The 14,742-nt window shown below is 44.3% G+C and overlaps 1 protein-coding gene across 3 annotated transcripts in view; it reads left to right on the forward strand.

Moving 5' to 3' along the window:
- The first annotated feature begins 267 nt into the window (after nucleotides 1–267).
- Nucleotides 268–14,742, forward strand: part of abcd4 (ATP-binding cassette, sub-family D (ALD), member 4) — a 46,012-nt gene continuing 31,537 nt past the window's right edge. The window contains exons 1-6 of one of the 3 annotated variants that reach the window (XM_060829398.1): nucleotides 268–359; nucleotides 3,002–3,120; nucleotides 6,345–6,472; nucleotides 12,829–12,968; nucleotides 13,975–14,091; nucleotides 14,320–14,445. In XM_060829398.1, coding sequence (XP_060685381.1) covers nucleotides 310–359; nucleotides 3,002–3,120; nucleotides 6,345–6,472; nucleotides 12,829–12,968; nucleotides 13,975–14,091; nucleotides 14,320–14,445 — 680 coding nt within the window. In that variant the 5' untranslated portion in view covers nucleotides 268–309. Of the gene's footprint in view, nucleotides 360–3,001; nucleotides 3,121–6,344; nucleotides 6,473–12,828; nucleotides 12,969–13,974; nucleotides 14,092–14,319; nucleotides 14,446–14,742 lie in introns of those variants that run through there. The other 2 variants (XM_060829400.1, XM_060829399.1) reach the window with 2 other exon arrangements.

Consider the following 14,742-nt stretch of genomic DNA (forward strand, 5'->3'; position numbering starts at 1 on the left):
AAAACCGTCAGCTTAACGAGGGAGGAAAGCGGGGCCTGAACCCTCTTACAGGGAGGCTGCAGTCACGTGGAACGGCGCACAAAACGTCAGCACGTCGCGGGGTTGGTCACTGTGCGCGACGTCACCGCGCCCCAACGAAGCCGGCGACCGACGTCATCGCGCCCCAACGAAGCCGGCGACCGACGTCATCGCGCCGCGCGGGGCAGGTGCCTGATGTCATGGCGCCCCAGCGGGCCCGGTGCGTGACGTCACCGCGCCTCCCCGTGACCTTGCCCAGTCGCCTGACTCCCAGCCGGTGCTGAGGGAGCGATGTCAGGGTCCAGGCGGCAGGGCCGGCCCCCGGAGCCGAGAGGCAGCAGGTAGTGCACGGGGAACCCGCAGCAAGCGAAAGGGGCGGAGTGATTAAAACCCCCGCTGGTTAAAGCTGAGGTGGAGGGGTGGGGCGCTGACATGTGCAGGCTGTGTAGAGTGGCCAATGGGGGGACAGAGTGGGATGTTCTTCAGGGGGTTGGCACAGACTCGATGGGCCGAATGGTCTGTTGCTGCACTCCAGGCATTCTGTGACTTATGCAGGCTCTGCCAGTACACCTGCACTCCCTTGCTGAGATGTACCCACACCCTCACCCACTTTACCTGACCACTTTCCAACTGTTTTCATTTCCAACTGTGCCTTCTCCATCGCTGGCGTCCCTTCACCACCCTCATGTGCCAGGGTGATGTCCCTGGGCACCGGCAGACCGGGGGGAGGCATTGTTCCTTCATTCTTGGATCCAGAGTGCGGTTGGGCTATTCAGCTGTGAAAGTGGTCATGGCTCAGCACCAAGGCGGTTCTGAAGCAAACAAAAAAAGCAAGGAAAGCATAGAGTTGTGCAGTACAGAAACGTGTAAAAAATGAGGTCTGCAGATGCTGGAGATCACAGCTGCAAATGTGTTGCTGGTCAAAGCACAGCAGGTTAGGCAGCATCTCAGGAATAGAGAATTCGACGTTTCGAGCATGAGCCCTTCATCACCCTTTATCTCGTCCATGCCAACTAGGTTTCCCAATTAAACTAGTCCCACTTGCCTGAGTCTGGCCCACAACTCTCTAAAGCATGCTGTACTCTTGCTTAGCCACTTGCATTACACTTTTCAGTGAGTTGTGGACTCACATCCCAAGATCTCTCTATATTTCAGTGCTCCGAAGGATCCTGATATTTACAGAACTCCTCTTGTACTTTACCTCCCAAAATGCCTCATCTCTCACTTGTCCAAATTAAACTCCATCTGCCTTTTTTCCATTCAGCTTTCCAACTGATCTACATCCTGCTATATCCTTTGATGACCTTCCTCACCTTTTACACCTCCACCAGTTTTCATGTCATCTGCAAATCCACTAATCAGACCATGTACATTTTCATCCAAATCATTTCCAAATATTACAAAGGCCTGTCCCTTGCGGAACATCACTGGTTTCAAACCCGTGACAGTTACCATCCAGAAGGACAGATACCACCACCTGCAAGTTCACCCACCGTCCTGACATGGAAACGTGTTGCCGTTCTTTCAATGTCACTGGATCAACATCCCTAACAACATTAAAAGTCAACAATGGCCGTTCAAGAAATCTGTTCACCATTAATTTAGACCATAAGATGAGAATTAGGCCATTCACACCCATGAGTCTGCTCCACCATTCAATGAGATTGCAGATGATCTGATCATCCTCAACTCTACTTTTCTGCCTTTTTCTCCATAGCTCCTCTAATTCCTTACGAATCAAAAATCTGTCAACCTCAACCCTGAATACGTTCAAAGATCCAGCAGTCCTCTGTGGTAAGACAGAAATTGCTGAAGAAACTCAACAGGTTGAACAAGATCTGAAGAGGGAAAGCAGAGTTAACATTTCAAGTCTAGTGATGTTGCTTCAGAACTGATAGCAGCTAGGAAAAGTTGGTATTATGGCTCCAACTGGCTAGCATATATATTAATTACTGGCAATAAGTGCCATTTTCAGTCAGGCTCAGCAGATTTGCACATGTCATTAGTCAAGTGCATTAAAAAGATTCAGGGGTCCATGGTACCTCCCCAGCCAAGCACAATTCAGTGAGCCCTCAGCAGCCCACCACAATGTGTAGTTAAGCTGTTGCCTCTTAGGGAATATGTCAACAGAGGTATAAATTGATTTTTTTTTCTGAAAAGAATATTCATTTTTGTTCCCTAAGTGATTTAGATAATCAGTCACATCTAATAGAATGCTGACAAGATAATGAAATGGTGCAAGAACAGAAATTGCTGGAAAATCTCAGCAAGTCTGGCAGCATCTGTGGAGAGAAATCAGAATTAACGTTTCGAGTCCAGTGACCCTTCCTCAGAAAGAAATTTAGATTACTTACACTGTGGAAACAGACCCTTCAGCCCAACAAGTCCACACTGATCCTCTGAAGAGCAACCCACCCAGACCCATTCCCCTACATTTATCCCTTCACCTAACACTACAGGCAATTTAACATGGTCAATTCACCTGACTGGACTGTGGGAGGAAACCAGAGAGCCCGGAGGAAATCCACACAGACGCTGGGAGAATGTGCAAATTCCACACAGACAGTTGCCCGAGGCTGGAATTGAACCCGGGTCTCTGGCAGTGCTAACCACTGTGCCACCATGCCGCCTAATTTCTCTCCACAGATGCTGTCAGACTTGCTGAGATTTATCAGCAATTTCTGTTTTCGTTTCAGTATTCTCAGTGCTTTCGGAGGTTTTTTTTGTCATGGTGATTTGGTGCTCCTCGTAAACAATTAATAGAGTTAAGTTGGTCACCTCCCATTCCCTTTCCTAACTCAGCTGTGTTGCTATGGGAAGAAAGCTGCATTAAGACCACATATCCCAGGCCAACATGTCTCCTCCCACCAAAAAGAATGACTGCCTTGAGTGATGTTGGTCTGCAAGATACTTCCCTCCCAGATAAAAGGAGAAAACCTTACAAGTTTTGCATGACTATATGCTCATTGTTCTATACTTCCAGACCAAAGCTGGACCTTCTGTTTGTCAGACGATTCTGCCATATCCAGGCAATTCTTTTCCCATCTTGGACATCGCAGAGTGTTCTGATGTTTGCTACACTGCTGTTTGTTGTCCTCCTCGGTGAGTCTGATGTCCAGTTGCATTAAGATAGTAGTAATGAACTAACTTCTATTTACCCAATCAGTTCGATGCAAGCAGTCAAATCAGGGGATGCATTTTGTTCTGGTCACATCCACAGATTAGGGTGATTGGTAGTATAACTCTTGAAAATAAAAACCTCTTTGCTTCTGTAATCCTGTTCGCAGCTGTCCTCGTGTATAGGATATGTTTTCAGCAAACTTCCCATTTAATGGTAATTCTGCAATTTTTTTTTCTCTTCTCCATGCTGTTATAGTCTCCAGTAGCTCATACTTTAATTCATGCTTGAGCTTCGATCATGAACAATGACCTCCTTTAGTGTACGCATACTCATGCAATTCTTCTCTCTCACTTCTCATGAGTAATGATAAGGGGCAAGGATATTTAAACAAAGAACATAGAACAGCACAGTATAGGCCCTTCAGCTCTTGATGCTGTGATGGCCTTCTATTATACTCTAAGATCACACTTAACCTACATGACCTTTATTGTACTAACTTCCATGTGCCTTCCATCCAAGAGTCATTTAAATGTCCCAAATGTATCCGATTCTACTACAACTGCTGGCAGTGCATTCCATTCACCCACCACTCTCTGTGTAAAGAACCTACCTCAGACATCTTCCAAGGCAACCAGAACTCAATACAATGTTCCAAGTGTGGGCTAACTCAGGACTGTATAGAGCTGCAGCATAATCTTGTGCCTCTTAAACTCAATCCCCGTGCTAATGAAAGCCAACATACCATACGCTTTCTGAACAACTCGATCAACCTGAGTGGCAACTTTGAGGGATCTATGGATAAGGACCCCAAGATCCCTCTGTTCCTCCACACTGCCAAGAATCCTACCTTTAATCCTGTATTCTGTATTCAAATTCGACCTTCCAAAATGAAGCACTTCATACTTTTCCAGGTTGAATTCCATCTGCCACTTATCAGCCCAGTTCTGCATCCTGTCAATGTCTCTTGCAACGTACAATGATCCTCTATACTATCCACATCGGCAAACTTACTAACCCACACTTTCACTTCCTCATCCAAGTCATTTATAAAAAAGCCAAAGAGCAAAGGTTCCAGGGCCAATTCCTGTGGAACAGCACTGTCATCGAGCTCCAGGTTGAATACTTTCCATCTACTACCACCCTCTGTCTTCTATGGGTCAAACAATTCTATATCTAGACAGCGACATTTCCCTGTATACCATGCCTCCTTACTTTCTGAATGATCCTACCATAGGGAACCTTATCTAACATCTTACCTAAATCCATGTGCGCCACATCCGCTGCTGTACCTTCATCAATATGTTTTGTCACATCCTCAAAGGATTCAAGAAGGTTTGTGAAGCATGACCTACCTCTCTCAAAGCCATGCTGACTATCACTAATCAAACTATGGATTTCCAAATAATCATAAATCCTGTCTCTCAGAATCCTCCCCAGTACTTTGCAAACGTAAGACTGACTGGTCTGTAATTCCAAGGATTATCCCTTTTCCCTTTTTTGAATAAGGGAATAATGTGTGCCACCTCCAATCATCAGTGAACAGTGAGGATGCAAAGATCATCACCAAAGGCGCAGCAAACCCTTCCCTTCCCACCTGTGGAAATCTAGGGTATATCCCATCTGGCGCAGTTCAGCACATCCTCCTTCCTAACATCAACCTATCCTACCGTATCAGTCCATTTCACACTCTCCTCTCAAACGCCAAGGTCCCTCTCAGTAGTGAATATTGAAGCAAAGTATTCATTAAGGACCTGTCTGAGTCCATGCACAAGTTCCCTCCACTATCCCTGATTGGTCCTAACCTCACTCTGGCCATCCTCTTTTTTCCTCACATAAGTATAGAAAGCCTTAGGGTTTTCCTTAATCCTACCTGCTAAAGCTTTTTCATGCCCTCCTCAACCTCTCCTAACTCCATTCTTCAGTTCCTTCCTGGCCATCTTGTAACCCTCTCAAGCTCTGTCTGATCCTTTCTTCCTCAACCTTAAGTAAGCTTTTGTTTTCGTCTTGACTAGATGTACTAAGTTAAAAATCACACAACACCAAGTTATAGTCCAACAGGTTTATTTGGAAGCGCTAGCTTTTGGAGTGGTGCTCCTTCAGCAGGTGGTTGTGCACATTTCTGATGAAGGGCTATTTCCCGAAACATTGATTCTTCCTGCTCCTCAGATGCTGCCTAACCTGCTATGCTTTTCCAGCATCTCATTCTCGAATCAAATCCAATATGGCCTCCCCTCTAATTGACCTATCTACATTTTGCATCAAGAACTCTTCCTGGACACACCTGACAAAAACTGCTTCACCCAAACTATTTGAACTAAGTAGATTGCAATCAATATTAGGAAAGTTAAAGTAAACCATGACAACAACCCTGTTACTTCTGCACCTTTCCAAAATCAACCTCCCAATTTGCTCCTCTGTGTCTCTGTTGCTCTTGGGCCTGTAGAAAACTCTCGATAAAGTGACTGCTCATTCCTGTTTCTGACTTGCACTCATACTGACTCTGTAGACAAACCAACCTCGATAATCTCCATTTGTGCAGTTGTGATACTATCCTTGATTAGTAATGCCACTCCACCACCTGATTTACATGATGTTGTAGTCAGGAGCTATGAATATTTCCTAAGAATAGGAATAACTAAGAATATTTCCCACTGTCCCATTGGTGTGGTTTGGAAGAAGTGCAGATTGATAATCATGGATGTACCTGCCTTGTCCATCAATCCTGGGATGGGATTTGAACCTGCACCTTCCAGCTCAGAGGTGGAGGCGTTATCCACTGCACCACGAGCCTTCAACAAATCCACGCGCACCATAGAAAATTCAGGTTCCCCCAAGTTATGTCCAAGTAGCTCTGATGGGAGTCACATCTGGTACTTTGCTCAGAGACTACACAGGATTATGGGAAAAGAATGGGAGAGCAACTTATTGATTAGCTCTATTTTAAAATTCAAAATGCTCACTCAGTAAGGAATATGGCCTCATTGGTCCATGTGATCCTTCTCTGAATTACCTCTGTATGTATCACAAGATGTCTCAGGAGAGCTCTTGTGGTGCACTGCCAGTGTCCCTTCCTCTGGGTCCAGAAATCTGATTCAAGTCTCACCTCCTCCTGAATTGTGTCATAACATCCCAGATGTTGATTAAATATACCTGTACCTACCTATGTAATGTGATCATGTGTAACTGTGTTGGTTTCTTTTAACAGAGCAGCTGATAATCTATCAGGTAGGAATTATTCCAAGCCACTTCTTCAAGGTTCTGGGTGAGAAAGATGTTGTTGGCTTCAGACAAATCACTATTGTAGCCAGCTGCCTCATTGTGGCCAACTCTCTGGTAAGTAATCAAGTTAGTACTCAATGAAAGAGCCCTTAGGAAGTAGCGATCATAATATGGTAGAGTTCAGTCTGGAGTTTGAAAGAGAGAAGGCAAAATTGGATGTAATGGTGTTACAGTTAAATAAAGGTAATTATAGGGCATGAGAGAGGAACTGACAAAAATAGACTGGAAGCAGAGGCTAACCGGGAAGACAGTAGAGCAAAAATGGCAGGAGTTTGTGGGTATAATTGAGGACACTGTACAGAGGTTCATCCCCAAGAAAAGAAAGATTATCCGGGGAGGGATTAGACAGCCATGGCTGACAAAGGAAGTCAGGAAATGTATTAAAGAAAAAGAGAGATCCAATAAAGTGGCTAAGAACAGTGGGAAATCAGAAGATTGGGAAGGATACAAAACAAACAGAGGATAACAAAGAGTGTAATAAGAAATGAGAGGATCAAATATGAAGGTAGGCTAGCCAGTAATATTAGAAATGATAGTAAAAGTTTCTTTCAGTACATAAGAAACAAACGACAGGCGAAAGTAGACATTGGGCCACTTCAAACTGATGCAGGAAGCCTAGTGATGGGAGATAAGGAAATAGCAGGAGAACTTAACAAGTACTTTGCGTCAGTTTTCACAGTGGAAGACATGAGTAATATCCCAACAATTAAAGGGAGTCACGGGGCTGAGTTGAGTATGGTTGCCGTTACGAAAGAGATAGTGCTAGAAAAGTTAAAAAGTCTTAAAATTGATAAATCTCCTGGCCCCGATGGGATACACCCTAGAGTTCTGAGAGAGGTGGCTGAGGAAATAGCGGAGGCATTGGTTGAGATCTTTCAAGAGTCACTGGAGTCAGGAAAGGTCCCGGATGATTGGAAGATGGCTGTTGTAACCCCCTTGTTCAAGAAAGGATCAAGACAAAAGATGGAAAATTAAAGGCCAATTAGCTTAACCTCGGTTGTTGGTAAAATTCTAGAATCCATCATTAAGGATGAGGTTTCTAAATTCTTGGAAGAGCAGAGTCGGATTAGAACAAGTCAACATGGATTTAGTAAGGGGAAGTCATGCCTGACAAACCTGTTGGAATTCTTTGAAGAGGTGACAAGTAGGTTAGACCAGGGAAACCCAGTGGATGTGGTCTATCTAGACTTTCAAAAGGCCTTTGATAAGGTGCCACACGGGAGGCTGCTGAGCAAGGAGAGGGCCCATGGTGTTCGAAGTGAGCTGCTGGGATGGATTGAGGATTGGCTGTCTATCAGAAGGCAGAGAGTTGGGATAAAAGGTTCTTTTTCAGAATGGCAGCCGGTGACGAGCGGTGTCCCGCAGGGTTCAGTGTTGGGGCCACAGCTATTCGCATTATATATTAATGATTTGGATGAGGGGACTGGGGGCATTCTAGTGAAGTTTGCCGATGATACGAAGTTAGGTGGACAGGCAGGTAGTACTGAGGAAGTGGGGAGGCTACAGAAGGATCTAGACAGGTTGGGAGAGTGGTCCAGGAAATGGCTGATGGAATTTAACGTGAGCAAGTGCGAGGTCTTGCACTTTGGCAAAAAGAATAAAAGCACAGACTACTTTCTAAATGGTGAGAAAATTAGTAAAGCCAAAGTACAAAGGGATCTGGGAGTGCTAGTCAAGGATTCTCTGAAGGTAAACATGCAGGTTGAGTCCGTGATTAAGAAAGCGAATGCAATGTTGTCTCTTATCTCAAGAGGGCTGGAATATAAAAGCAGAGATGTGCTACTGAGACTTTATAAAGCTCTGGTTAGGCCCCATTTAGAGTACTGTGTCCAGTTTTGGTCCCCACACCTCAGGAAGGACATACTGGCACTGGAACGTGTCCAGCAGAGATTCACATGGATGATCCCTGGAATGGTTGGTCTAATGTAAGAAGAACGGCTGAGGATCCTGGGATTATATTCGTTGGAGTTTAGAAGATTAAGGGGAGACTTAATAGAGACGTACAAGATAATACATGGCTTGGAAAGGGTGTACGCTAGGAAATTGTTTCCATTAGGCGAGGAGACTAGGACCCGTGGACACAGCCTTAGAATTAGAGGGGGTCAATTCAGAACAGAAATGCGGAGACATTCTTCAGCCAGAGGGTGGTGGGCCTGTGGAATTCATTGCCACGGAGTGCAGTGGAGGCCGGGACACTAAATGTCTTCAAGGCCGAGATTGATAGATTCTTGTTGTCTCGAGGAATTAAGGGCTACGGGGAGAACGCTGGTAAGTGGAGTTGAAATGCCCATCAGCCATGATTGAATGGCGGAGTGGACTCGATGGACCGAATGGCCTTACTTCCACTCCTATGTCTTATGGTCTTATGGAAAGAGAAAAATAAATGCATATACTGATATTGTGGACTCTTCCTCTTGCCTCACCGCCATGAGATGGGACAGTGCAGTGCAGAAAGACCCCACATATATTTCTTAAGAAACAAGAGTTAAAGAGACCAAGAGTGAGAGAACTAGGAGAGTATTTACACAGATCACCCTAAATAACAACACTGGTTAATAAAGTCATAAAAGGTAAAGACAAATGCCTCAACACTTAAAGCTAATTTCAGAAGGAATAGAATTGAAAAGTTTCCTGACTTAGAAATACATTGCTGTTCCTTCACTGTTGTTGGGTCATAATCCTGGAACTCCGTACGGTGATTGTGAACAGCAGCAGTTCAGGAAGGCTGCTCACTACCAGGGCTTCTCCCAGGCTATTAGGAACGAGCATAAATTGGTCAGCAATGCCCACATCCCATGAATGAATTAAAAAATATATTGTACCTTGCTTAGATCAGTACCAAGTACACTTGTGGTCTCCATGGTATTGAGTGAATGCGAGATACTAGAGAAGGTTCAAGAACATAAATGTCCATAAATCCTATCTTTTAGGAGGCAAAAATTGATTAGGGCTAGTCAGCATGGTTTTATGCAAGGAAAACAATCTGATTGAAGTCTTCAAGAAATTAACAGTAAAAGACGGTAGAAAAATGTAAAGTATTTCCATTGGTTGGAGATTGCAGATCTAGGGGGCATAGTCTAAAAACTGGAGTATTCAGGACAGATGTTAGAAGTATTTCTACACACAATGGGTATTAAATGTTTGAACACTCCAACAAATGGCATTTAACGTTAGGTCAGTTGTCATTTTTAAATCTGAGAAATTTTTGTTCAGTAAAAGTATCAAAGGATATGGAGTTAGACCACAGATCATTTGAATGGCTGCACTGGCTCAAAGGGCTGAATAGCCTACTGTTCTATACAAACTCATGGTGAGCTGCCTTGAACACACCTTGATTAAGCTGTGTTGCACAGCAGTTGAGTTGTGGGCGGCATGGTGGCTCAGTGGTCAGCACTGCTGCCTCACAGCACCAGTGTCCCAGGTTCAATTACAGCCTTAGGCGACTGACTGTGTGGAGTTTGCACATTCTCCCCGACTCTGCGTGGGGTGCTCCGGTTTCCTCCAGCAGTCCAAAGATGCGCAAGTCAGGTAAATGGGCCATTCTAAATTGCCCATAGTGTGAGGTGCATTAGTAAGAGGGAAATGGGTCCGGGTGGGTTACTCTTGGAGGGTCGGTGTGGACTTGTTGGGCCAAATGACCTGTTTCCACACTGTAGAGAATCTAATCTTAAAAAAAACTTGATTGAGTGTTTTTGAGGAAATTAACAAAAAGGTTGATGTGGGCAGAACGGTAGACGTTGTTTACTTGGACTTTAGTAAAGCCTTTGACAAGGTTCCACATGGTAGACTAATTAATAAAGTTAGATCACATGGGATTCAGGGTGAGTTTGCCATTAGATATATAATTGGATTAACGGCAGGAGACAATGAGTGATGGTGGAGGGTTACTTCTCAGACTGTCACCAGCGATATTCCACAGGGATTGTCTCTGGGTCCTCTTTTATTTGTCATTTATATAAATGATTGGGATGAGAATATAGAAGACATGGTTAGTAAGTTTGCAGACAATATCAAAATTGGTGGTGTAGTGGACAGTGAAGAAAATTTTCTAAGATTACAAAGGAATCTTGATCAAATGGGTCAGTGGGCTGAAAAATAGCAGATGGAGTTCAATCTGGAGAACTGCGAGGTATTGTATTTTGATATAACAAACAAGGGTAGGACTTATACAATTAATGATCGCCATGATGTGAAGACTGGGCTGGATAAGGTCAAAAGTCACACGACACCAGGTTATAATCCTAACAGGGCTTGAAGCGCTTATGCCTGAAAAGTCGAGTCTCCTGTTCCTCATATGCTGCCTGACCTGCTGTGCTTTTCGAGCATCACACTTTTTGACTATAGTCCTACAGGTTTATTTGAAATCACAAGCTCTCAGAGCACTGCTACTTTGTCAGGTGAAGTGAAGAGACAACCCAGGCATAGACTTTATCATCAGAGAGATCAAAAGATCATACGTATTTATGGTGGCAGTGGAGTGTCAACAGGCCGAATAATAGGTCTCTGCAGGTGATCAAGAGTATCAGACAGAGTGAGTAAAGTGTCAACAGGTGAATAATAAGTGAAGGGATGACTATAATCTTAAATGGTAGGGTCTAGGATAGTTTAGTAGAACAGAGGGACCCAGGGGTTCAGGTACATAATTCTTTGAAGTTTCCATCACATATAGACAGGATGGTTAAAAAGGCATTTGGCACGGTTGCCTTCATTGCTCAGTCCTTTGAGTATAGGAGTTGGGAAGTCACGTTGAGGTTGTCCAGGTGATTAGTGAGGCTTCTTATGGAATACTGTGTCCAGTTCTGGCCGCCTTGCTTTAGGAAGAATATTATTAAGCAGGAGAGGGTTCAGAAGAGCTTTACCATGTTGCCGGACATGGAATGTTTGAGTTTTAAAGAAAAGTTGGAATCTTTTTTACTGGAACATGGGAAGTTGAGAGGTGATCTTCTAGAAGTTTATAAAATAATGAGAGGTATAGGTAGATGGTAGTTGTCTTTTCCTTAGGATGGGGAATTTGAAGACATAGGGGTCATCTTTAAGGTGAGAGAAGAGAGATTTTAACAAAGACGCAAGGGGCAAATCTTTTATGCAGAGGGTGGTTCATGTGTAGAATGAACCTCCTGAGGAAGTGGTGGACACAGGTATAATTACAATATTTCAAAGACATTTGGATAAGTACATGAAAGATTTGGAGGGATATGGGCTAGGTGCAGACCCATAGTGGAGGTTTGGAGGGATATGGGCTAGGTGAAGGCCCATAGTGGAGGTTTGGAGGGATATGGGCTAGGTGCAGACCCATAGTGGAGGTTTGGAGGGATATGGGCTAGGTGCAGACCCATAGTGGAGGTTTGGAGGGATATGGGCTAGGTGCAGGCCTATAGTGGAGGTTTGGAGGGATATGGGCTAGGTGCAGACCCATAGTGGAGGTTTGGAGGGATATGGGCTAGGTGCAGACCCATAGTGGAGGTTTGGAGGGATATGGGCTAGGTGCAGACCCATAGTGGAGGTTTGGAGGGATATGGGCTAGGTGCAAGCCCATAGTGGAGATTTGGAGGGATATGGGCTAGGTGCAGACCCATAGTGGAGGTTTGGAGGGATATGGGCTAGGTGCAGGCCTATAGTGGAGGTTTGGAGGGATATGGGCAAGGTGCAGCCGTAGGTAGGGCTAGTTCAGTTTGGGATTATGTTCAGCATGGACTGGTTGGACCAAAGAATCTCTTTCTGTGCTGTACAACTCTGTAGCATTCATAAGGATGATGCAAGAAATGCAAGCTGAAAATGTGTTGCTGGAAAAGCGCAGCAGGTCAGGCAGCATCCAAGGAACAGGAGATTCGACGTTTCGGGCATAAGCCCTTCTTCAGGAATCAAGAAATGAATCCATGAGAGGGAAGGAGAAGCACACAGAAAGGCTGCAGATTGACTTAACCGAACTGTTACCTTCTCTATCAAAACCTTTAAAAAGTGTAAGAGTGGAAGTGTTTCCTCTTGTGGGGAAGAGCAAACCAAGAGACCATCAATATAAAATAGTCAGCAAGTGATCTAGTTGGGAATTCAGAAGAAACTTCTTGACCTAAAGAATGGTGTGAACGTGAAAGAAGGGTGCGCTTGAAACAAGTAGTGTCAGGGAAACTAGACAAGCCAATATGGCAAAGAGGAATAGCGGGTTCCTATGTTAGATTTAAGTGAATAAAGGTGGGAGTAGAATCTGTAGAACACAGACAGCAGCATAGACCTATTGGGCCCTGCTCCAGTTCCTTTTATTTTGAGGGAAAACTCAAGAGTGGACAACAACCTTGGGAGGAAAAGGAAGTTGCGAGGATAATGATTCCTTGACTACCCATCATGTGGTGACACAGTGAATGCTGCCAGTCTGTTTTGTTTTCTTACCCTGTGCGTTGGGTTTTCTCTTTCAGTTGAAAAGTTTCGACCAGTTCATCTCAAGTTTGATGTATGTACATTGGAGACAGACTCTGACCATGGACCTCCACAAGGCCTACTTCAAGAAGAAAGTCTATTACACCCTTAACGTACTCCATGCTGAGTTGGATAATCCGTACGTGGAGACTGAGTGGGACTTGTTATTCCCAATTTATAAAAAAACTTATCATAAAATGGAAGGAGGGCAGTGAGTGATAAATGGGGCTCTCCAATTGGATAAAGCAGTGAGTAACTAAGCAGTGCAAACCAGGAATATTCTAGAATCAACCAGCAACAAAATGGAGTTATTGCCGTGGCAAATCCAGTAGTAGCTGAGATGGGAAGAGGATTACTTTCCCTGGTTTCTCACTATTGAGTAACCTTGCTGGAAAGCTGAGGACAGGATTAGGTTTGACTGTTGTTCCTCCCTTGAGCAAGTAGTTGGTCTGCAGACCTTAGGAAGGGCATGGAGTAAAAAGAGCAAGGAGAAGATGCTAAACTTGTATAAGGCACTAGTTAGACTTCAGCTGGAGTGTAAAGTTCTGGGTTCCAAATTTTAGAATGGATGTGAACTCATTGGAGAGACCTGGTCCCAGAGATGAGAAACCTCAGTTATGAGGACAAATTGGAAATGTTGAGGCTTTGTCTTGAAGAGAAATCTAAGAGGAGATTTGGTCGAAGTTTTTCAAATGATGAGAGGTCTGTTTCGAGAGATAGGGAGAAACTGTTCCTGCTCATAAGAAGATCAAAAACCGGAGGGTGCAGACTTAGTTTATAGAAGAAGCAAACGTAACATGAGAATTAACTTTTTTTCCACAGTGAAATGCCTGAAATTTGAAGGGAACACATAAAGCAAGGCATTTAGAAGGACAGTACATGATTATTTAAATGGAGACAATGTGCAGTGAAAAGGGTGGGAGATGGCACTAAGTCATAATACTCATTCAGAGAGCTAGTGCATGCACAATGGATCAAAGGGCCTCCTTCTGATCCATAATTCTGTGGTACAAATTGGAATGTAATCAAGGTGCTTGTGACCTGTGGGAGAACGATGTGAGTGAGGGTTTGAGCACGCCACTGAACTTGAGTGCTGGATTATAAGCTGAGCCGGCAGACTATCAAACTATCTGTGTATTTTACAGGGACCAGCGTATCAGCCAAGATGTGGAGAGGTTTTGCAAAGGGATGAGCAAAATGGCCAGCAACCTCATCATCTCCCCATTCACCCTGGCTTATTACACCTACCAATGCTTTTACAGGTAATGCAGAAAGAGAGATTGGAGGGGTGGGGCAGGGTCAGTGATGGTGCTGAATGATGGAGTCAAATCCTGGCCCCTGCAGGATGCGGCTTACAAACCAATCTCCCTCTAAGGGAAGAAGCCTTAAATGGTTTTTTTCACCCACTGTGGGCTATTTGTGGATGGAGTGTCAGATCCTATTGATAAAGTCGTTTCACTATCATTGCCCAAAATTTCATTTGTTTTCAGTACAGGCTGGCTGGGTCCAATCAGCATCTTCATTTACTTCTTCATCGGTTCAGTGGCCAATAAAATTCTAATGGAGCCAATTGTCTCAACCCTGGTCCAGCAGGAGAAGCTGGAGGGAGACTTCAGGTGAGAATGGTTCCATTTTTCTTTAATGCTTCATCTGGGTTCTTACACCCCACCCAACTCCTCCCTAACTTCAAACCACTAGACCCCCATTGCCCTGACTTTATTATCCCCGAATCCTACCCTCAAATCTCACCCCACCCCCCCATGACTCTCATCGCGAATCTCAGGTCATTCAGCCCAACTACTCGGTGTTGGTCATTAGAAACTATCCCAGCCTCTTCCTAATTGATCTACTTGATCTCAGCCCTTCAATGCAGCTTTTTATTTGCTTTTCCCTCAGTTTGTCATCTAGTTTAT

The sequence above is a fragment of the Hemiscyllium ocellatum genome, chromosome 8 (assembly GCF_020745735.1).
Source record: "Hemiscyllium ocellatum isolate sHemOce1 chromosome 8, sHemOce1.pat.X.cur, whole genome shotgun sequence".
In the NCBI taxonomy this organism is placed as follows: domain Eukaryota; kingdom Metazoa; phylum Chordata; class Chondrichthyes; order Orectolobiformes; family Hemiscylliidae; genus Hemiscyllium; species Hemiscyllium ocellatum.